A 24,888-nucleotide genomic window follows, 5' to 3' on the forward strand; every position below is an offset into this window, starting at 1 on the left:
CCTCGAGCTGTGCCCAGGACTCTTTTTTTTTTTTTTTTTAGAAATTTTATTTATTTATTCATGGGAGGCAGAGAGAGAGAGAGAGAGAGAGAGGCAGAGACACAGGCAGAGGGAGAAGCTCCCCGCAGGGAGCCTGAAGCGGGACTCGATCCTGAGACTCCAGAATCACACTCTGAGCCAAAGGCAGGCGCCAAGCCGCTGAGTCCCCCAGGGATCCCCAGGACTCTTGAGATAGGTACCTGAGAACATGTTTTTGGTGGCCTGAAAAAATAAATAACCACCAAGAATGTAATTGCTTTTACATCTAACATTCATGTTGAGCATCCGGGGGATAGAAAACTAAAACCTCCTCACGTCTGTTTAGAGATAAGCCAGACACTATTGATCATAGTGGGCTAGGTGACTCCAAAGGCTCCAAGGAAGACCCCTAGGAAGATGGGGGCCTTCCAGGCAGAGGAGGCGAGGAAGAAAAGACACGGAGGGAGGAGTCGCAGGTCCCATTCAAGGGACGGCACGGCTGGAGCCAAGTCCAGCACGCAGGGAGCGCTGTCAGCCACCCTGGGTGGCATCTTGGGTGCCAGCCGATGGCAATCTCGTTGCCCGTGGCTGAAATCCTCCAGGTCCATGGTGTTTAAAGAGGGAGTGAGAATGAAAACCAGCGGGGCAGGGAGTTCAGTCTGGAAAGCAAAAACTGTTTCCCCCTAGAGTTCGACGTGTATGGGCCTGGATGGTGCCACAGGCATGCTCACAGGAGGGACAGGTGTGGCGCACACCACTGGCTGGTGTGACTCTGCGTGTAGCAAGGTGGCTGCTGGGGCTCTGCAGGTAACGGGGGGGGGGGGCATGACACCCCGCAGGCCAGCCTGCAGACCCAGAGCGGCCGGGAACCCCCCCAGAGGCAGCTGAAGCAGGAGGGAAGGCAGGCTGAGAGCGCGCCCGCGTGCAGGGCAGCGACCTCCAGAGCAGGAATGAAGCAAGGCTGTTGCCTATAGGATGCTCGGGTTACCTTCCATCACGGGCCCAACAGCTGCCTGCTGTCACAAAGACAAAAGGACAGGGCCCCAGACTTTTTCTCCGTCTTCGTCTTATTCCAGTGCTTTCATAAGAACAGCAGACGGGTCAGCTGAAGCAGCTGCTCAAACGGGGCAGGGGCAAGGCCAAGTTCCCTAGACCTGCCAAGTCAGAGTGAGCATATCCAGTATTCTAACGCTCGTACGCCCTCAAGACCTGCAGGTTTCAGGACACGAGTTATAGATGGCAACATTCACTAACATCTGAGCTAGGGTGCACACCCCTGGCTTATGGCGATTCCCAGCAGCCCGGGTCCTCTCCGCCTCCAAACCCCGACCCACGTCACCCAGATCAGAGCCTGGGGCGTGGGAAGGAGGCATGCACGGACTTGTGTGCTTATTAGAAGCAGGGTGAGGGGGAGAAATTTTTCAGAAAAAGCAACCTCAGTACTACTCCCACCCCCAGGCTGGGTGTGCAAACCCAGATGGCCAAAGAGACCTCTTCCTCTGCAACAAAGCACCCAGCTGGGCTCCATCTATAATAGGTCCTCAGTTTCTCCTGTGGGGCCCTGGGCACCCTGGGCCTTAGGCCTGAAAGAACCTGTAAATGTCTTCCCTCTCAGCTTCTCACCGCACGCCGGAACACTCTGCAACACGTGGACACAGTTTTCCACATCCTGCTTGATTAGTCTCAGGAACAGGAGGCTCATGCCTTTGCAAAAGGGCCCACCCACTCTTTTGCAGGTCTCATGTTCAGCATGTTTTCTTTCCTAACACAGATGAATGGTTGCCATGGTGGGTAGAGAATGAAAATTAGAAGACCAACTTCCAACTACAGTGCAAGTATGGTCCTCTGGAACCTACTGCATTTTCTAAGTATTTCCCGTGCCAAAAATATCTAGTTTCTACAAATATTTCTATTATGTTTTGGATTTTGAACTCTTAGCCTTCCTGGTTACCCTTTCCTAAACAAACCTCTGCCAGATTCTGAACCCTTTAAAGCCTACCACCGAGAACAAAGCAGGCACTGCCTACCTCACAGTTACTCTATTGCTTCCTACATGACCATTCTATTAATCCAGGTGAGGATTAGGCTTATACGGAGCTCTCTAAAACGTGGGAAACTCTTGGGGTCTCAGAGCATCCTAAAGCCTAGCAAGTGGCAGCACCAAAAGGGAAGAGAATGGATCTCAAAGGCTGAGGGCTCAAGCTCCCCCAAACTGGCTGTACTCTTTAGCAGCTGTATGGCCTAGGACAGGTGACTTCTCTCATTTCCACTGGGGAAACCTGGCTTGCCAAAGGCTGGACTCCCACTGACTTCTCTCCCAATTTGCACATCCATAAAATGGGATAATAACATGTTATAGGCCCTCTAGGATTTCTCTAAGAATTCAAAGAGATAATGCCTGAAAAGGGCCTGCACCATGTGGAGAAACACTCTACGAATAATGGCTCCCATTAGTACTATTAATAATTACTATTACTGGGATGCCTGAGTGGCTCGGCGGTTAAGCCTTTGCTCAGGGTGTGATCCTGGAATTCCAGGATCACGTCCCACATTGGGCTCCCTGCATGGGACCTGCTTCTCCCTCTGCCTGTCTCTGCCTCTCTCTCTCTTGCTCTCTCCCTGCAGGGAGCCTGCTTTTCCCTCTGCCTCTCTCTCTGTGTCTCTCTCATGAATAAATAAATAAAATCTTTAAAAAATTACTATTACTATTAATAGCAGTACTGCTATTACCACCTTCTTCCTTTCTCCCTTCACTGCACACACATTACTAAGCATATATAGCAGGTCTGCAAGAAGAAGTTAAGAAACGTGGGAGTAGAAAGCCAGACTCCCTCTGCTCAAGGATATCCTGGTCTAGGAAAACAGGGAATTACATAAAACAAAGCAAAATAACTGAGAGGAAGGTAGTAGCTTCCTGGGAGGTATTACCAGGTGCTCGGGTGGCCAAGGAAGGCTACCTAGCTTCAGCAGATCCTGAAAGGACTATGGTAGGTGGGTGGGGATGGAGGTGGGAGGAATCTGTAGAGAATGGACACGCACGGGCAGCCCAGGTGGCTCAGTGGTTTAGGGCTGCCTTCAGCTCATGATCCTGGAGACCTGGGATCCCACCATCGGGCTCCCTGCATGGAGCCTGCTTCTCCCTCTGCCTGTGTCTCTGCCTCTCTCTCTCTCTCTCTCTCTCTCTCCTCTCTGTGTATTCTCATGAATAAATACAATCTTTTTATTATTATTTTTTTTTAATAAATAAAATCTTTAAAAAAAAAGAATGGATTCACGCAAAGGCACAGAGGTATAAGAGCTTGGGGCCTACATCAAAGAAAATGCTCATGGTCCAGGACTAGTATGTAAATTAGGGAGAAGGGCGGGCAGTGAAGAGGAGATGAAAGGGAATGAGGCTGAGCAAGCAGATCCCTCATTAGCGGCCCACATGTAAAGGAGGGCCTACTATGCACCATGCTGTGCTGGGAACAAGAGACCCACAGTAAGACAGACAAGGTCTGTGCCTCCACAACGCTTACACTCCAGGGTGAGGACCACGGAGGGCCTCGTATGCCATGCTGGGCACTAGAGGGGGTAGGATGTGGCAGGCCGTACCTTCCAGAAATGACCATAGCAACATCCCTGACCCCCACGGGCTTTTCTTGCCACCTTTCCACTGAGGGAGGACATCTATGTTTGCTTCTCTCCTCTTGAATCTGGAGGGCTAGGGCTGCTCTGACCAGTACAGTCTGGTGAAAGCGACTCCCAAGGGTAGTGCATAAAAGGTGATGCAGCTTTGCTTTGCTTCACCGTACCACCTGCCCTTGGAGCCCTAAGTATCCAGGGGAAAAAGTCTGCCAATCATGCCGTGAGGAAGCTACACCACATGGAGAGGCCGTGTTTGTCCTAACCTTCAAGTCGCCCCAGCCTAAGTGTTAGATGTACGAGGGAATGGGCTTCGGAACAGCATGGATCCCCGCTATCAATCGGCTCCAGCCCTGGAGGCCTCCCAGCTGAGACTCCAGACACCATGGAGCAGAGGCAAGCTATCCCACTGGCCCTTGCAGCAATTCCTCATGCAGAGACCCCATGAGCATCATAATAGTGGTTTCAGGCAGCTAGATTCTGGAGGCATTTGTCTTCTAGCAACAGAAACTTACACACTACATCTCCCCAGCAGGCAACCTGGGCCACTGAGGAGTTCCAAGCAGGTGACGGTGTAGCCAGATATGTGCTCTAGAAAGATTTTTCTCATTCAAGTGTGGCATGGCTGTGTTGGATGGGCCTTGGGGTCAGAGGTAAGGAAAGCCACGAAGGGATGTGTGGGGAGACACGGGAGCCGTGAGCCTAGAGAGGACCACGGCATGGGATACTGTAGAGAGAATCCACCACGCTTAGCGACCGGTGTTCCAGAAATGAGGAACTGAAGAGCCTGAGATTCTTTGTGGGTTCTGGCTGTGGATGGGAATGGATGTGGAAACACAGGATAAACAGGGTCGGGGGGAAGAGGAGGAGTCAGAGTTCCAACGTGTTTGCACGGCTCCTGTGAAACGCCTGGAACACCGGGGCTGTGTTCCTGTTCTGTGGTCGGGCTGTGTGCCTGAGTCTGGGCTCCCAAATTCACCAGCTCTGTGACCTTGGGCATGCTGCCGATGCCCTTTAAGGTCCCACCTCCTCATCAGGGGGATGGGAAGAAGAGCACACGAACTAAAGAGAGGGTGAAATGAGGTAAAGCATACAAAGCGCTGCACACACAGCACCTGGCATTCGTAAAAGCTCCGTGTGTGGCAGCTGCTCTTGTTATCACAATGATCGTGATTATTTTCTTAAAATAGATTTTATTTACTTATTTGAGAGAGCATACGCAAGGGAGAAGCAGAGGGGAAAAGGAGAAGCAGACTCCTTGCTGAGCAGGGAGCCAGACGCGGGACTTGATCCCAGGACCGTGGAATCATGATATGAGCCAAAGGCAGACCCGAGCCACGCCGGTGACCCGCAATGATCATGATTTTTTTTTTTTAAAGATTTTATTTATTTATTCATGAGAGACACAGACACAGAGAGAGAGAGAGAGAGGCAGAGACACAGGCAGAGGGAGAAGCAGGCTCCATGCAGGGAACCTGACGTGGGACTCGATCCCGGGTCTCCAGGATCCCGCCCTGAGCTGAAAGTGGAGCCTAACCACTGAGCCACCTGGGCTGCCCAATGATCATGATTATTAACTGTTACGCGTACTTGGCCATTTTCTGCAGGGCAGTAAATGAAAGCTGTTCCCAGGGAACCTCATACACATCTCTGGCGAACGGTGTGTTCAACCGTAAAGTCCACGTCAACTTCTAAAATAGCTACACCGCCTGCCAAGGAGGAAAGCGTGTGAGCTGTCCCTCATCTCGGTCTCCCTTCCTCTTCCCAACTCAATGGTTGAGTGGTTTTAATTAACAACTCCCACAGAGTAAGGCAAAAGTCCCTCGATTAATAAAGCTCTACCTTGCCGTGCGTGGTTCTGAGGCCTCCGGGTGGCGTGGGCTTTGTAATCGTGTTTTGTTTGGGGTCGCAGCGGGCGGGGGGGTGGGGGGGGCTGCAGGAGGAGGATTTCCTTGGAGGAATTCAGGTATCACACTGACAAGGGCTGGAAACCGGAGGTGAGTGAAATGCCCATCTGTGCCCACACCCAAAAAGTCCGCTAAATCTTCCCGCAAAACCGACTCCAGGTCTGGACCTTCCTGCCTCTGCCCAGCTCCTTAGGTCTCCCTTTCCAGTGCGCACAGAACCAGTCTGCACAGGCACCTGGCAAATGTTGACACAAGTGTTCCCAATGCTTCAGTAGAGGCCTGAGACATTGAAAAGAAATGAAACTCGTAATAATGCTTTTGGAAGCAAAGAAAGGGATCTGCCTTCGCCCCTGCCCCAGCCAGCTCCATGGTTCTCGCTCGAGCACTCGCCAAGTATTTGCAAGTCCCCATGCAACTCGGCCCTCTGAGCCTGACCCTTCTTCTTTTTTTAAAGATTTATTTATTTGACAGAGAGCTAGCGAGCATGCACAAACAGGAGGGGTGGTAGGCAGTGGGAGAGGAAGAACCAGGCTCCCCATGGAGCAGGGAGCCCAATGTGGGGCTCCATCCCCGGACCCTGAGATCATGACCTGACCCGAAGGCAGGTGCTTAACCGACTGACCCACCCAGGCACCCCTGAGCCTGACCCTTCTGAACCCCATCTCCCATCTCTCTTTCTTGTTCCCTGAAATAGCGCAGGGTGGGTATTTGGGGCTTCCCCTACCCCTGGGGCACCCATGCTCCTTTTTTGGTCTTGCTTCCCATCTGATCATCTGGTCAGAGCGTGGGATCTAGCCACAACCAAAGCCATACTGCAGGGTTCCTGGAACACGGGCTTTGAATTCAGCCCCTTTCAAATACCTGGTCCAGGAGTTACTACCCATGCTGATCTGTTCAAGAAATTTAACCTCCCTGAGCTTGGGCTCCGTCACTGTAAAAAGAGGATGAAAAACAGACCCTCACTCTCAAAGAACTGATGTGAAGAATGAGTGAGACAATGCGCGGAAAGAACTCAGCTCAGAGCCCAGCACATCAAAGAGCCGCAGAGCGAGTCCAGCTTTCAGGAACTCGTACACCGGCGCCACCGCCGCTGCGGGACCAGCGCAAGGACTGGTGGTGGCAGGCCCTGGAGGCGACTCCTCTGGCCGCCCCCTTCTCTGCAGAGCCAACACCACGTTTACTCTGTCCCATGCTGCTGACAACTTGAGTTGACTTTACCCAACTTCACTGTCCACGTATGTGAGATTTCTCATTTCAAAACAGAGGACTGGGAGGTCACAGGCTCCAAGCTCTGGGACCTGGGAGCGGGACGGGGTGAGGCAGCAGAGAACCAAGACGCCCCCTGCCCCTTGTCCGAAGATCGAGAAGTGAATGCGGGCTTGATTTAGGGCTGGAAGACTCTGGAGACACACCTGACCCTCTCCTTCATCTTGGAATTTTATTCTGCTTTGGTGGGGGGATGTCTCAAAAATTTTCAGCCCTCCAGAAGCATCCTTGCCAGGGCATCTGCCTCACTCCACAGTGATTTCAGGATTTTTTTTTTTTTTTAAGATTTTCTTTATTTATTCATGAGAGACACAGAGAAAGAGGCAGAGGGAGGAGAAGCAGGCTCCATGCAGGGAGCCGGACCTGGGACTTGATCCTGGATCTCTAAGATCATGCCCAGGCCAAAGGCGGTGCTAAAACACTGAGCCTCCCGGGCTGCCCTGATTTCAGGATTAAGAGGAAAGGTCAAGCCCTCCATTTCTCAGGAAGATTTTTTTTTAAGTTTTTTTTCAAGAGAGACACACAGAAAGAGACAGAGATACAGTCAGAGGGAGAAGCAGGCTCCCTGCAGGGAGCTCGATGTGGGACTCGATCCTGGGAATCTGCATCACACCCTGAGCCAAAGGCAGATGCTCAACCACTAAGCCACCCAGTTGTCCCAGGGAGATTTTTTTTTACCCTGGGGATTCCAGAAGGGATGCACTGATTCTTCCAAGGCATGCGCAGACTCTTGATTTGTGGTCATACCCCAGGCAGGACGCGTTAGCCTCGAGTCCTCACAGATGTTTCTACAACTGATGTATTGCTGTCTCTGGGCCACAGGTAGCTGCCTCCAGCCCCCAGATGACTCACCCCCACTGATCCTACAAGGCCTGCTTGCAGACCATGCTGCTTAGTTTCCACGTCAACCTGGACCATCATACCAGATATCGAGGCAAACACCAGACTAGACGTTGCTCTAAAGGTACTTTTTAGAGGAGGATTAACATGGAAACCAGTAGACTTCCAGGAAAGCAGATTACCCTCCATAACGGTGGTGTGCTTCATCGAAGCAGTTGAAAAAAGAGGGGGGGGAAGAAAGAAAGGCTGATATTCCCCAAGGAGGAGGAATTTCTGCGTCCAGACGGCCTGTGGACTTGAACTGCCACACCAACTTTTTTTGTGGAGGACACTAATACACAGATCAACTCTGACACAGCGAGCAGAAATGTGATCACTGCTCTCAAGAATAAGAAACGAAAAAAAAAATAAGAAAAGGCAGGAGATCATCTTAGCAAGAATATTCTCAGTAGGAGAAAAAAAATGAGTGAGGCAGATAAATGCAACTAGTCTGAGAAGACTAAAGGGAACCACCATCCCGTGTGTCAAACATTTTACACACAGTCTCCCTCTTTCCTTCCCACCACACACCTAAAAGGTAGGCTGCCATCTAACAGATGGGAAGAGGCGCAGAGAATGAAGCAACCGCCCTGAGGTCACACAACTGGCAAGCAAAGAACATGAAGTCAGGTCCTCGGAGTCCAAAGCCTGAAGTTTCTTCCATCATACCAAGCCTCCAGAGCAGCAGGATGAGAGGATCGTGAATTCCCAAGAAAACTTCAGTTTCTTATCTTGATCTGAGTAAAGGCACATATGGCCTTTTTTTTTTTTTTTTTTTTTTTTTTTTTTTTTGAGTCTTTCAACATGGGTTTACTGACTCAGGGCCAAAATACTCCCAACCTCTCATCCAAATGTTTCTTTTCATATTCACCTCAACTCGAACTTCGTATTCTCCAACCTCACCATCATAAATCTATTGAGCCACTCTGTAGCTGCTGGCCCTTGAAAACTAACTGGGAAGGGTATTTTCAGGGATGTATATGCTTATGATAAAAATAAACATGGACTGGGTTCTCTAGATCTAGAGAGCTGTACCAAAGCTTAACAGGAAAACTAGGGGACCTTGGGGTCTGTGACACCTCGATGCTCTCCATTCAAGGTACGTTAGGGGCTTGTAGACCAGTGCACTTCAGCAAGGAGGGTGCATCATCCCGAAGGATGCAGGACCCAATAACCAACCACAGCAAAGCAACAAAGGTGCCAAAATCACTCTGAGATTCCAGCACACAGAGGGAAAGAAACAGTAAGATATGAGGCCATCTTTTTCATCTCTTCTATGGGCTTAAGACAATTAAGTAACAGTATCCTCTTGTGTCTTCGTTTTCCTTAATTGTAAAATGAAAATATCATGTAAAGCCTGAGTCTGGGGGATAACGTAAGATACTCAGCATTCAGAGAGAGAGAGAGAGAGAGCAATACGTGTTAGCCCCTATCCCCTGTCATCTACTGAGAGCTTCGGAGTTGGAACACATTTTTCCTGTAAGTACCCCTCGGTCCATGTGAGTTCATGGGTCCCAGGTTTACCCTGAGAAGGGCCTACAGTGATCAAAAGTGAGTCCCCCAAATACAAAGTACCCAATGGTCTAGGCCTGAGAACAAATCCTGCTGGGCATGTGCCAGAGCACAGCCAGGGAAGGAGGTAGAACTTGCTCAAGATTTGTCATCTTGAGGGATCTGTGGGTGGTTCAGCGGTTTGGTGCCTGCCTTTGGCCCATGCGTGATCCTGGAGTCCCAGGATCAATTCCCACATCGGGCTCCCTGCATGGAGCCTGCTTCTCCCTCTGCCTGTGTCTCTGCCTCTCTCTCTGTCTCTCTCTGTGTCTCTCATGAATGAATAAATAAAATCTTAAAAAAAAAAAAATATTTGTCAGCTTGAGAAAAACGCAGAGTCTCTTCGTTGTGTTGATGAATGGACCCCAGGTGGAAGTTCCCTTGGTTAAGCGCCTGGGGCCAATCTGAGTAATGCCCAGAAGCTGCTGCAGGTTTTGTTGATGCTGCTTACCAACGAAGGGCCTTGTGAAGGGCAGGAAGTCTATTCCGACCAGACAGCAGACAGTCCAGGTGGTGGGAAGGAAAGGAAGGAGCACCTTGCTCGGCCTGATTCATCACAGCACAGTGCTCTAACCTGACACGCGGGCTGTCCACTGAAGTGTTTAGGGGTAGTCACATTTCCCACATAAGCATCAGTTATGGTCGTGCCCCAAACCCCATGCATCGAGAGGTCTCCCTGGGATTTGAGGATACGGAAAGATGGAAGAGAATGAAACACAGTGAACACTTTTACCCTGCACCAGACACTGAACTAGGTATTATATGTACATCGTATCCCACTGAACCTCAGCAACATCATCCCTAAGAGGATGATCCGGAAGGATTCACAATGCCCAGACACCATACCAGCATTCCTCGCGAGTTACCTCATTGGATCCACAGCAGGCAGCTCCGGGCATGACTATTCTCATTTGCAGATGAGAAAAGCTGCCTTCCCCAAGGATAAAGTGAGAACATAAGGGACCCCTACAGGGCCTGCTCCATTCTCAGATCCTACTAGGAGCCCCCACACTTTGCTTCTCAGTGCTAGCACAGATCACCACTTGCCTTGGGTTAGAATTAAGTGTTGACCAACAGGGCAACCTCCCCCACTGGGCCCTGAGCTATTTCAGGGCAAGGATTGGAAGGCTATGGGGTTGGAGTTTTCTTAAAACCCCTAGAGGTGCATTCTGTAGGCTGCCTTGTACTCCACTTAAACACTCAGCCAGGGGCGCCTGGGTGGCTCAGAGGTTGAGCAACTGCCTTTGGCTCAGGGTGTGACCCTGGGGTCCTGGGATCGAGTCCCACATTGGGCTCCCTGCAGGGAGCCTGCTTCTCCCTCTGCCTGTGTCTCTGCCTCTCTGTGTATCTCACATAAAAAATTAATAAAATTAAAAAAAAAATCATTTAAAACACTCAGCCAGCCCTGATTTGGAGCTGGCTTGGAGCTAGCTTGGAGCTGGCTTGGGGACTGATGCAATGTGAGGGCCCTGGGTGGGTGCCCACATGCAAGAGGGAATTCTGGGATGGAGGGTATTAAGGACAAATGTCAACTTTTTCCCAGCCACTTCCAGCACAGGCTCAAACCTAGAAGTCTGCCCTGGCGCCTTCACCACACCCTTTGCCCAACCATATCAGGCTGATTTCAACGTGAAACTCTTGGGCCCTTCTGCACATCTCTTGCCACAGCCTCGGCCATACCCAGAGCCGTATCACTGCTCTCTGGACTCTCACAGCTTTTGATCAGAGCCCAGCAATTCCTGTCTTCAATCTCTAACCCATCATAAAAACACTTGGGGCGTCTGGCTGGCTCAGCCGTTAAGCATCTACCTTTGGCTCAGGACATGATCCTGAGGTCCTGGGATTGAGCCCTACATCGGGCTCCCTGATCAGCGAGGAGTCTGCTTCTCCTTCTCCCTGTACCCCTCCACCCCACTTGTGCTTTCAAATAAATAAAAAATATTACAAAAAAACAAACCAACACACCCATGCCCATATGTCTTCATGCCCTTGCTCTTGACTTTGGTCTGCTGCTTGTTTATCCTTTAAGGCCCAGCTCACATGTCCTGAAGGTGCTGCAGCTGCTGGGTGCTATGGTAGTGAACATCCCCTGGGTCCTCTGCTCGAGGACCCACATCTAAGGGTGCTGGAGCCAGGCACAGCATCCAGGCAGGACCGCACAGCCCACGCTCTGCCTGCCGCCCCTACCTCCCAGTCCACTCTGCATCCCCCATGAGTGGTCCCCACAGAGCTCACTGCTTCCCTGCTGGGTCTCGAGGGCTCTCCATCTAATGACGTATGCACTTCCCTGTGCCATGAGCCTCCCTCTGTGACAGCAGGATCCAGGGGACTGGGTCTTGCTCATTTCTCTTGACCTCAGAGCCTTTAGCATAGTCTCTAATCCATAAACAAATCCAACAAACACATTTAAATAGAATTTTACTGTCTTTTACCTAGAGCCTCCTCGGAAGGCAGGCCTAAGGGGGCTTTCGTTTCCAACTTGACGAAAGCCCATGCTTTGGGACCCGTGCTGGTAAGAGTGAGAGAGGAGGTGGTCAGAGCCCCTTCAAGGACCACTTCAAGGAGGCCTGAGGTATGGCTTTCTCCTCCCAAAGCACCCGGTTTTATTCCCTTTTCCCTCTCCTTTCCCTCCCAAGGTGGAGGGAGGGGAGCGAGGGAAGTGAGGGGGAAGGTAGGAAGGGATTCAAATCCCAAAGCGAGCTAGGAAATTCTCAAGAAGTCAGGGCCTGGTTTCCTGGGAAGACAAGACATGGCCCCCTTCCCCTCTCTTCCCCATAAATCACGAGGCCAACATTTGTTATTAGTTATGAGTGGCAGTCTCGGCTGCCCATGCCGAAGCTGGACCACACGTCATTTCATGGAGCTGTTCCCAGTAAATCTTTCTTAAATCCTGGTCTCTGCCCCCTCCATCTATCGTCACCCACAGTGGCTGAAGTAGGCTCAGGAATTCTGGGGACTTTCTCCACTTTCAGCCTGTTGTCCGCTCGACTGTTCTTTCTTCTCTGATAAAACTGCCTACCCAGCTGCCAATAAGGGCTGATAGATATCCCACACTCAGTAAATCAAGAGGGTCGACCGTGGATGGAAGGAGGACCCAGCTAAAGCCTCCCCGGCCCTCAGGGACAACTGATCTTGGTAGCCAGGGCCATCCATCCATCAAAGCGCCCACGTCAGATGACCTCACAACCAGGCAGGGGAAGCTGTCACTTGTTCTGCAACACTTGGGGAAATTAATCCTGCCCCCTGCACGACACTCCGTGCTCGCTTACTCTGAAGAGAGCTTCTTATGAAACAGGGGCCACTGTACTTGCCCGGGATATTTAACAGCAGGGAAAATATCAGACAGGGCAAAAGGATTTATGGTTTCTGTGAATTCATACACCATTAAGACCTGTCAGCGAGGAAATGCTGAGGGAAGCAGAGAAGAATGAAAAGACCCCAACACTGGGACCTGGCCCAGCTCCGTCGACAGCCTACTGGGCTACTCTGGGCTTGTGGCTTCATGCCGGAGCTCCGCTGATGGTTTATAAGTGGGTGTGTGTCCGTGTGCATGTGGAGGCACGTGCACGTTAAGAGGATGGTGGTGCATGGGGAACGAGGGACTTGCCCAAGGTCTGTCTACGGGGCTGAGTCTACATTTCCAAGACAGCAAGACACTTTGAACCCCAGCAGAACCTGCCCAGGGGCTGACCAGCAACCTGGTCATGCTGTGCCTTCTAAGGACCTTATGAATCGGCAAGATCGTTGCAGAGGGATCAACCTGGAGAAACAAGGGCACGTCCTTTCCACATCCCAGAGGCGCCTGCCATATCCTGCGACGACTCAGGGCCTTTCAGGACAGCCTCACCTAAACTCATTTGTCTTGGCTCCAGGGTGCATTTTGGCTCTAAGGGGTATTTTGGCTTCCTCTCCTATCACTTTGCCAGGAACAACAGCCTAGCAAGGTCACTTCAGGTCTGGTCTGGACAGACCATGAGAACCATTTACCAGATAAGAAAGAGCCTTTCATGATACTGGTGCTGTCTTTTTGACTCATGGCCCCGTCTGCTGTGATCTACGCTGGCCTGGAGAGAAATATCTCCCACTTCTGTCCATGATGGTCACTGAGGAAGGAAGAGGAGAACAGGACCTCCACCTCCACAATCCCCCAGCGTGTGCCCTCGTGTGGTGGGCGGTCTCCTTTTTCCTGTACCGTCAAGGTCCAGCTCACTGTGATGGAGGTGGCCAGAGGTGTGGAATGACAGCACAGGATAGGGCCAAGGAGATGACAGATGTCAAGGCTGGGCCTGAAGCTCAAGGGGCTTCGATCTCAAGCCACTCCTCCAGGGCCATGGGATTGGGCTCACACCGCTGACGACCCGGTGTAGCATTCACTCAACGAGCACTTACTGACTACTGACTATAGAACAGACATCGTGCCGACTGATGAAGATACAGGAACGTCTACGACAGATCTGACTTTCACCTTTAAGAGCTTATAACAGGTATGGGCTCTGTACTTTCTTCACAATCGACACACTGAAACAGTCTAAAAAATACTTTGGGGGCGTCTGGGTGGTTCAGCCAGTGAAGGACCCACCTTTGGCTCAGGTCATGACCCCAGGGTCCTGGGATCAAGTCCCACGTCAGGCTCCCTGCTCAGCGGGGAGTCTGCTTCTCCCTCTCCCTCTCCCCCTCCCGTGTGCTCCCTCGTGCTTGCTCGCTCACTCTCAATAAAATCTTTAAAAACATAAAAAAAAGTAGAAAAAAATATATTTTGTACGGGTGTCTTGTTTGATTTGATACACACACACACATTTATAGTAATTCTGAGGTAGTATTATCAGCTCTATTATGGATAAGTCAAGTTCAGAGGAAAGAACCACCGCCTGAGCTTAGACAGGAATCATGGAAAGCTTCTGGGAAGAGGTGACAGGGCAGCAATAATGGAAAAAGCAATCTAAATGCAGGTGTTGCATGTGCAAATGATGTATGCAAGCATGGAACCCCTGTTACAGATTAAGTGTGTGGCTCCGTAACTCCTGCTAATTCATACGTTTGGATGTTGTTCACATGTTGGATTACGTCTGGGGGGTAAGTGGGTTTAATGAGGTCACGGAAAGGGTGGGGCCCCCAGGACGGGGTTAGTGTCCTTATAAGAAGAGGAGGACACTGCAAAGCCTCCTCTGCTGCCACGTGAGGACAGAGCGAGCCAGGAAGGGGGCTCACCAGAACCCACGCAGGCGGGCCCTCCGATCTTGGACTTAGAGCCTCCAGGGCTGTGAGAAATACATGTCTGTGGCTTAAGCCCCCGGCCTGTGGTGTTTTGCTCGAGCAGCCTGAACTAAGACACACTCTGATGTATTTATGGAGCTCTGAGCGATCCAGCAGGGGTGAGCGCCTCTCCTCCTGAAGCGAGAGCCCCAGCAGGTGCCAGTGCACAGGCACTATCTGTTGATGGAGAAATCCCTGACGCCTAAACGGGGAAGACCGCGGCCGTCACGAAGCCAGCTCGGAGGACCACCCAGCTCACAGCCCCGCGTTCTCTCCCACGCTGCACTCCAGGTCAAGCCACATTGGAAAGCAAACCAACTGCTACATCTGCCCCTTCCTCTAGGCCCTGGGGAACACCAGCCCTCAGTCCTGAGCCAACAGAAGACAAGAATTAAACAGCCCTCACAACCACAGCATCGCATCTCACGCTGGCCACTAGATGGGGCATGCATCACGCTAAAAAGACACCAGGGGTGAAGCACATTTTTCTCCAAGTTGTGTAGATAGAATCACTGAGTTTCACAGCTGGCGGGGGCAAACTCCACAAGCCCAAGGTCCTGCAAGGGTAGCGGAGCACAGACCAGGCACAGATATTCATCAAATACCTACTGGTAAGTCTCTGAGTTCAGAAAAGTAAGGAGCACTGCCTGCCTTCAGGAGCTTCACCTTTGGGGAAGGACAGAGAGACAGACACAGACTACAAAACACACAGACAGAGCTAACTCTGGCTGGGGACTTCAGGAGCGCATCAAGGAGGAGGTGTTTATTATTGTGTTTTTGGAGGTGTTTATTTTTTCAGATCAGTCAGGTGGGCTTGAGGGGAAAGGAACACCATCATGGAGAAAGAGCCACGTCCTGAAGCACCAAGCGTTACACATGCAGGACACAGCCTTTGGTACTGATCAGAGCAGTGATGAGCATGGGGCACGTGAGGTGGGATGTGGCCAGCGCTAAGGCAGGGCGGGCAGATGATGAAAAGACCATAAAGAGCCTCCCACGTTCAGTTGAGATCTGTTCCCACCAGAAATGGGAAGCCATCAAAGGCTCTTGGAAAAATTTCTGACATTAAATTTAAATGATCATTTTTTCCCCTAGGAAGGGATGTATGCTTTGGAACAGGATACAACTCAGTGCGCCTCCTTTGAAAAGAAAAAAAAAATCATCTTTCTAAACATATGGATGCTAAGTCTGTCCCTTTAATTTTATTCTATACCATATGGCACTTTGAATTTTTAGAAGATCAGTAAATGGATTGACTTCACAGATCAAAACTTAGCAAGAGACATCTTCGTCTGTTATTTTAATTTCTTTTCCATTAAGTACAGCCAAAGCCCGATTTATCAGTCTAATAAAAGGAAGTGGTGAGGTCCGGCGACAACTTGTGAAGTACTCAGACATGCCTAGGGCATACCAAATGCAATGGAAGAGTCTAATAAATACCCACTCAAAAAGACAAAAGGCATTTGCTATTAGGTTCTTAGCAAAACTCAACAGAAATAAAGTAATTTCAGCCCCATCTTAGGGAGAACTGAATGATGCACACAGGTGCACTTGCACATGTAGCCAGTGGAGACAATGAACTAGAGACGGGGGAAAAAACAGCTGCTATATACCAAGCTGGGGTCCAGTGTATCATTTAAACTAAAAACAAACAAAAACAAAAAAACAAAAAACAAAAACCACCAAGGTCATAGGTTTTCAGAAACTAGAATTTTACTTCCACGTCAGGCACTCTAAATAAACTCACCGTAAACTTTCACAAAAACTTTCCTTAAAGTGTCCCCAAAGGGATTTATGTATTACTCATACATCAAGGCTGTTCCCACTAAGCCAAACAAGCATCTGGATGAAAACTTTAATCATCTCACTGTTTTCAAGTGTCTGGATGTTTGAGGTTGATAAGACATCTAGACCGTGTCTGAAACTCTGTGTCTTCATCAGATATCTGCCATTAATCAGATACAACCTCAGAGAGAAAGATCTAATTGTGGAAGGTTAAAGACCGTATTAATTGCAGCGCTGCAAGGCTCAGGGGCAGTGAAGTGATGCACCGAATCTCGTGGCGCTTGCAAGGGGCAGAGCAGGGCTCCAGCTTGGTTTGACCTCTCAGTCTGTTTTCTTTCCACCACATCAACTGCTTCAGGGGTAGGACTTAACTCAGCAGATCTCCCCAAGCACAGAAGAAGAGCCCAGTCCTTCAAGGCCTACGTGTCGTCGTGTGTATAAGAGGAAGAAGAAATGAGCACGAAGGGCATTAAAGCTGCCCTGGACCCAGTATATGAAGGGAAACGGGTAACTTGGCCCCAAAGCAGAAACTCGCATGCGTTTCCATGGAGTGTTCCAGAGCGTTACAACTCAACGGGGCATTCGATACCATCTGGGCTTCCGCCCTCCTCATCTTGAAGGAGAAGTTCTTACGTTAAAAGAAATGGAGAAGAAAAACCAGACCAGAGTTCTCCAATTTCAATAATTGGGTGGTTTGCTTACATTTCTGTACTTTTATCTACACTTGCTCTGAGCATATCTCACTTGCTAAAAGTGTGCGGCTTCCCGAGGCAGGAACTGCAATGTAAACACTTGTGCTGTTTCGCTGGGATAAAGGTTCACCGTTGAGGCGCTAACTGGGACGTCCCCGGGATGCCACTAAGGTTCCGCGGACAGCGTTTCAACGTCTCCACCGTGTGGAAACTGTCAATACTGCATCAAGACAAGACCCCACCTTTAAGGGTTAAGACTGGCTTGAGAATAAAATCAACTCTTACAAAAAAATAAAAAAATAAAATAAATAAATAAAAATAAATAAAAAATCAACTCTTACAGGATCACACACACACACACACAAAAAAAAAAATCTCAAAATAACTCAAAAATACTTCGGGAGCATAGTACAGTGGGAATTGATGGTGATAATCTTGAGGCCATGCTGGATACCAAAAGTCTTCCAGATAATAATAAAAAGGTTTAAAGTACAATGCAGTTTGAGTTTAGTAACAGGTATATGTGATTATGTTTTGTGCTTATAGAAAACCAGAAACACAGGGATGCCTGGGTGGCTCAGCAGTTGAGCGTCTGCCTTCAGCTCAGGGCATGATCCTGGGGTCCTGGGATCGAGTCCCGCATCGGGCTCCCTGCTTCTCCCTCTGCCTGTGTCTCTGCCTCTCTGTCATTCATGAATAAATAAATAAAATCTTAAAAAACTTAATAAATAAAATAAAGGACCAGCATCACAGGCTTGTTTCCACAAGTCACTCTGGCTGCTGGTGGAGCCTTGCTAGGACCCCCCGGCTGGTCACCGACGAACGCCTGGCCTGCAGCCCGCGTCTGGTGACTCGCAGCCCAGAAGGGTCCCCCCACACGGCCTCTGACAGAGCAGAAAGTGAAGTAGACAGCTTGATCTCCGTCGGAGAACTTTAAACAAAGCCCTACAAACGAGGAACCAGCTGCCAAGCCTCCGCGCGCCCCGTGAAGAGAGAGCAGCCCGGGTACTCACCCGCTTGTGATGTCGTCCGTGCGGATGTTCTTGCTCAGGACGTCCCCGTCACTCATGTAGCCGGGGGCGTCCATGCGGATGCCTTCCAGGTCCATCTCCTCCGTGGCCTTGTCGGACACGTCCACGTGGCACACGCTGCTTCCCCTGGAGGCCAGCTGCCTCCTCAGAGGGGCAGAGTACACGTAGCGGCCCGACTCGGTGTTGATGAACCGGCTGGCGTTGGCTCGAGGTGGGTACCCGTTGCCCATAGAGGGGGCGTCGCCCGCCTGGAGCCGAGGGCTGGACTGGCCGAGTCTCCAGGAGAGGGGGGTGGGTCTGCCCGTCAAGCTGAGGATGCTGCGCCCGCTTATCTCCGTGGTGACGTTGGTGTCAAATGTGGTTTCCAACGTGCTGAAAACATAAAACCGGCCTTGGCTTAGACGCCCACGGGCTTTGTATCCTTTGCGGTTTACAGGCTCTTGAAATTATTTTTGGAATTATGAACTATTTCTCATCTACAAAATAGGATCAAATAACAGCCACGCATGTACCATGCGGCGTGTGTCCTCTGTGAAAAATGCAAAGATGCTGGTGCACATCTGCGGAACACTGCAAAGGCCAGCGTTGACTTTCCCCCTCAGACATGGTACGAGATAACCCACTACCAGTTACTTTCATTAAATGGTCTTAACTATTGGAGCCCAAGAGAGACAAGAGAAAATGATGAAACGACAACAAGAGGCCCTAAAGTCCCCAAGGGCATGCATGTTCTCAGACACTGTGTCGCAGCTCCTGCTTCTACTCCGGAGCTCCCAGTGTCACCTGTCACAGGCTCAGCTCCCTCTGGACCAAGCAGGTGGAAAGAACCCTGATTTCCTAACTCTAAGCAAAATTTCCTCCACTCTTTGGCTTCTCCCACATTTTATCCTAAAGGACAACTATACTCAGGGTAAAAGGCTGGGAGAGTAGTCAATACCCCGGCTTGAGGTCCACTGAGGATGCCTGAATTACAAGCACCCGCATCTGCCAGGAGACTGAGCTTATCCCTGGCCCTTGGGAACCCTCCCGCACCCACTCTTTCCGGCCCTGCAGCTCTTGTGGTACAAGCACGCTGGTTGGCGTACCTCCGCAGAGCGTGCTGGGGTCTCCCGACTGAGCAGAGACGGTATTTCCCGCAGAAAAACCACTGAAGGTCCCCCCCCTCCACTGTCATCATCACCATGCTAGCCCATCCCAAGAAAGCCATTGAACAGTCACATCCCCCAGCAAGTCACTTGTGGTGATTAGGGTGGAGAGAGGATGTTTCGTCCTCCAAAGAGGATCACAGAGGCCCAGGGTCCAGTGGGTGGCTCCATGCCATCACATACCTAAAGGTTTGGTGGGGAGGGGCCACCACAGTACCACCCCCTAAGTGCACCATCCTCCGGAAGGACGAGTTTGGTGCCTCAACTGTTTTTGTTTCCCTTCGATCCTAGAAACGGCCTTCCTATCCTCCTACTTAGGGGACCCCCAAGGTTCAGGCCCGTCTTCTTTAAGACAGAACTCACAGTCCTTCATCCCGATTTGCCAAAGCTGCCGCGAGTGTGGAAGCCCTGCTGTCCCCTTGCTCTCTTCGTATATCAAAGAGACTGAAATCGGAGACACACAGGAGACACCCTGGGAGTTCACTGGGATAACCAGGACTTCGCCTTCATTATCAAAGCCCAACACCAACCGTAAAGCTTGGTTCTGCCAAAATCCATCAAGGGGTGTCTGAGGGTTGCATCCTCTTCAGCTTCCTGCTCAACCATGAAAACAACCTGATGAATGTTTCCAATGTAATCCCAGATTTCATCCAACTAAATCATAGTTTAAACACGATCCTAGGTTCTTATAAATATTTCCTTACGTGATCTACACGCGGGCATGACTAACAACGTTACAGAGTGTTGTGTATCAGAGGACTCGGTAGGAATTTAAGTTATTTGCTTTATCACGCAGGTCAAATACAGTTCACCTGCTCATTTGAACAGCACACTACAGGCTTGGAAAATGCAAGGAAAGCGAAACGTAAATGGAACCCGTCTACAATATCCACCGTCGAGCGGATTAGTCACCTTCTGCTTTGGGGAGGAACTAGTCTACACTAATTTTTGCTCCTGACAGTTCTCTTCTGCACGTCGTATGGCATTCTCTGTGAGTTCCAGCACATCTGGGGATCAAAGGTATCTACTCCATTATTAGCCAAACCGCTCTGCTAGTGGCATGCACACACATGGGAGAAGCTGCGTGAAAACCAGGCTGCCTGCAATTTGGTGAAGAAATCCACGCTTTTGGTACCTGTGCGTGACCTGAGTCCCCCGTAAACTAGACATGGTCTCCTCCAAATTCTGCCGCAGGTCAGCGATGTTCTTCACCGTTCGCAGACGCCGAGCCTCAGGATCTTCCCCTGGAAAGAGGAGGGTCAAGACTTTAAGTTCTCTGATTGATCATGAGCTCCATGAAACGCAGTGTGTTCCAGGCTCAGGGCCTGGCTCACTGTGGGCGCTTAAGGATTTGAGAACGAATGGGAGGATGGACGACCAAGTGAGTTGTTAAATCCAAGAAGTCTTTCTTCTCCTTGCAGGTCTCTCCTGAAGTAGGTAACGTCTAGCTTGCAGGAGAAGCAAGGCACCTAGCCTGGGGTACGTTTTTGAATCGTCTCCAATAAAGGAACACACGTAAGTTAGGTCTAAGCACTCCCTGCGAATCATCCCCTGCCCATGCCAAAGTGTGGGTGAGGCATTTTATTTGCTCACCCATTGGTGATAACACACTGCTATCTACTAGCCCTACTTCATGACTGGGATGTGCACAGTGGCTGAAAGATCTTTATTTCCTAATCACAAGTATTTCTACAGAGAGAGGCTTGCCTCTTCCTGTTAGATTTACTATGTCACCTCAAATTCTGGTTCCTCTGAATCACTGGCTGTGTGATTGTGGGGAAGGTGCTGACCCTCTCCGTGCTTCAGATTCCATGGTACTAAAATGAGGACAGCAAGAGTACCCAGCTCATAGGGCAGCTGTGGGGACTCGGTGGGAGAGGGCCTGGGGAGCCCCTGAGCACAGCGCCCACCTCGAGCACCACTCATACCAGCTGCTGCTGTGGGGCGGGAAGCCAGCAAGAAGGCCGAGGGCTTTTCTTCGGGGGGGATAAGAGACTTCTATTCTCTGGGCGAGATTTTCCGCAGGACACCTGGCCAGGTGGAGGTTGAGCTGGCCAAGTGTTCCCAGGAGAAACAGGCCACACACAAGCTAGGAAACCACGTGCCCTCAAGAGTCACCTGCTCTGGGTTCACTGGCTCTTGTGCTTTGTTTGGGCTTAGATGGCACAGAGGAGATGGGGAGTAAGTATAAGAATGATGAAAGGAAGCAGATATCTTTCCCTCGGAGTAATTCCAAGGAGGGCCGAGAAGACCACAGAACCATAGTCAACGCTCTTTAAAAGCCTGTGACTGGGAAGCCTAGGTGGCTCAGCCGTTGAGCATCTGCCTTCGGCTCAGGGCGGGATCCAGGATCGAGTCCCACATTGTGCTTCTTGCAGGGAGCCTGCTTCTCTCTCTGCCTGTGTCTCTGCCCAACCCCCCATGAATAAATAAATAAAATCTTAAAAAAAAAAAAAAAAAGCCCGTGACTATCTCAAGCGTCGAGCAACATCTTGAAAGAAATTTCCGCGTCGAACGCAGTACACAGGGGCAGTGGTGAGTGGGAGTTACATCAGATGCTAAGTAAAACTCCCAGCGGTTGTCATTAATAAGGCAGCAGGCAGCTAAGAAACGTCATAGAACCGACTTCCTTCCTGAGACGGAACAGCTTCCATAGGGTTGTTCTCGACACGGTGGTGCCTGGAGGCTGGCAGATGGACCGAACAATACATGTGTGATTTTATGGAGGAAATTTGCTCTAGCCAACTCTCTTGTCCTTGCAAATGCCAAGTGGTTTCAATTTTCTCCCCCTTTTGAACCAAGAGAAAGTTGCAAGGCATTTTTCTCTTATCTGGAAAGTGGTCCAGCTTGCATTTCCCACCCAATTAGTTAGAAATACATCTACGTGTGTGTTTTGAAATGAAAGCAGGGATATATGTCTACTTACCTTCCACGTGTGGCCCTGGAAAAATGTACCTGTGTCCATCTCCTGGGGCCATCAGGTAAGTATCGTTTGCTGACAGTTTGGCCGCATCCTAGCTACGGCCAAAGGCCAAAAAGGTATTGAGCCTTTGGACAGCTCTAGCCTCCGCAGCACACATGTATTTACCAAAGCTAAATCTAGGCACACGCTTTCAAATTAATGTGTTAACTTAATCACATACCAAAGTATCATAATTATACTTATTTCTCCAAGTCTCTCCTAATTGACATGTCTGCCCACTAACTCTCCTTTAGACATTCAAAGATCTTCGAGATGGGATGGTATCTCACCCTTACTCTTAGTAACCATCACACAAATCCACAGATGCCTGAGACGTATTTATTGTCTAAAAATGTGTGGTCAGGGCAGAGTTGAAGATAAAGCACAGACTCTTGCATTTCAACAGATAAAGGCCTGAATCCTGGCACTGCTGCTGATTAGCCACTTGACTTTGAGTAAGTCACTTATCTTCCTGAATGCCATCTGTAAAATGGGAACAAAAACCTTTCCTGAAAGGGTCGGTTGGAGGATCAAATGAAGATGCATATGATATACCTGGCTTGTTGGACTCGAGTTTACTGTTTCCCTCGGGCCAGAGGTAGGGTGCGGGGGGTTCTGCTGGGAAATGTCTGCTCCCCTCAGAGCTCTACACACACCAGATTCCAAGAGCAAAGCAGAAAGGCAAACCAGTAACACACCTGCCTTGCTTAGGTGATGGCATCCTGTTGTCAAGTGTGCCTCCTTAGACGATGTGAGACTCCCCTACCAACTCACAGCCTGAACAAAATAAAACCACAGCCGTGCTCCGGTGGAAATAGAGGCCACTTCTGCTCCTACACAGAGATCTGGAGCTATTCCGTGTCTCTCTGTGGCTCTCCTATATCTCCAAGTTCAGCCCTCCCTTAGGCCACCGACCGTGATGGATACAACGCCCCATTCTAATCACGTAGGCCTGAATTTGGAGGATGTCAGGGTGTTATAAGACGAACCTGGGAGGAACCCGGCTGAAGGAAGAAGCCGTTGTATGACAAAAGATGGAAATTATCCATGGGCTACAGGAAGATGGCTTATATCCAGTGATTAGATAGGAAGGAATAAAGAATTCTGTTACTAAAGTCAACAAAAAAATGGAAGGGCTGCCTCATGAAGAAATAACCTCCTGTCACAAATATTCAGGCAGAGACTGAAAGACATTTTTCATCAGTGACGGACAGAAAGGATCCATGGACCAGATAATAAACAGGTGTGCGCGCTCCCTTCTAACCCCACGACCCAAGATGCAGGGCTCAGCTGTAACGCACAGCACCATGTAAATGACAGAGCACCATGGGGAAACATGAAAATCCATCTGATTCTCCACCTCAGGAGGGGAAGAGCAGAGCAATTGGTCAAATAGTCTCCTAAATGTTCATTTCCTTTTTTTCCATTTTCTTTTTTTGAGAGAGAATGTGAGTGGGGGCAGGGGAGAAGGAGGAGGAGAGAAAGACTATTAAGCAGGCTCCACGTGCTCAGCGCAGAGCCTAAAGCAGGGCTCGATCTCAGCACCATGTGACACGACCTGAGCCCAAATCAAGAGTCAGATGCTCAACCCACGGAGTCATCCAGGCGCCCCCTGAATGTTTCCAAATAAACCTACTACTCATTGTCATTTCCAGGGATCAGCTGTGGATAAGTTCATTTAACCTCGTCCTACTATTCGTTGTCTCCATAAAATAATTCCCAGTACAGTCACACATGTGATTTCTACTGCTTCAGTGCAGACAGGCTACTCTGAGTCCGATCAGAAAAAGAGAGAGAGAGAGAGAGAGAGAGGAAGGAAGGAAGGAAGGAAGGAAGGAAGGAAGGAAGGAAGGAAGGAAGGAAGGAAAAAAACAAAATTCCCAGCAGCAACCCATGCCACCAGACTTCATAGAAAGCAGAGTGCTTGATCAGGCAAGACTGGCTGCACAGATCTGTCCCCCAAACCAACTGCAGCACCTCAGGTTCTCTGCGCAACTCCTTGGCCGCACAGGCCTGTTGCAGAGGAGACACATGGAGAAAGAGAAAAACTGGTGAAAGATCACAGGCTGTAATCTGTCACTCTGAAATGTAAGTGTGATGTGGAATGTTCTCTGGCTGCTGCTTCTGCTTTTCAAATGTGAATTTTGCCGAGCCTCAGCGTCTGACACGAATCCCCGCTACTCCGCGGGACACACATCTGATACATGCCGGGCTCTGGGAGCACTGGCCCAGCTCCTTTGATGTGTGCACATAAGAACACGGTCTGGAATGCGTGCGGAGACCTGAGCAGTCGCCGAACGCCACGCCCTGCTCGTAGCGGGGCTTTTGCTGGGCTATTCATGTCCTCAGATGCAAGGGGGCTACAAAGCTTGGAGAGAAGGAAGCGCAAAATCAATCCCAAATGTGGGGCCCTGAGCCACTTGCAAGATGGATCACTTGTAAATGGCTTGCAAAGTTGGCCCCGTCACTGTGCCCGGCTGGCAGAACCAGAAGGAAATAGTTAAATCGCTCAGATCCTCTGAAATGAATACTCGGAGCTAATGGTGAGATGGGTACGATTCCATCACGTGGGCTGCAGACCAATTCCCCAGCTGTAATGTGGCTATTAAAATGGTGTGGTCATGGGTATTTAGTCTAATAAGTGGATTTTAAACATGGATTCAATTTTTAACCCAACTCTGGAAGTGGTAAGATATGCGAGGAATAACACAACCACTGCTAAATATGTGGTTTACCACTTACTTCCCTGATTAGAAGTTGCTGGAACAGAGGGTA

General features: G+C 49.9%; 1 protein-coding gene across 7 annotated transcripts in view; it reads right to left on the bottom strand.

The window, feature by feature from the left end:
* NAV2 (neuron navigator 2) overlaps positions 1-24,888 on the bottom strand; it is a 724,598-nt gene that overhangs the window by 145,339 nt on the left and 554,371 nt on the right. For all 7 annotated transcript variants that reach the window (XM_055317510.1, XM_055317509.1, XM_055317508.1 and 4 more), the window contains 2 exons: positions 20,287-20,395; positions 17,989-18,378 (listed from right to left, as the gene is read on the bottom strand). In XM_055317510.1, the coding sequence (XP_055173485.1) occupies positions 17,989-18,378; positions 20,287-20,395 (499 nt within the window). The remainder of the gene's footprint in view (positions 1-17,988; positions 18,379-20,286; positions 20,396-24,888) is intronic.

Source organism: Nyctereutes procyonoides, unplaced genomic scaffold (assembly GCF_905146905.1).
Source record: "Nyctereutes procyonoides isolate TBG_1078 unplaced genomic scaffold, NYPRO_anot_genome, whole genome shotgun sequence".
Lineage (NCBI taxonomy): Eukaryota > Metazoa > Chordata > Mammalia > Carnivora > Canidae > Nyctereutes > Nyctereutes procyonoides.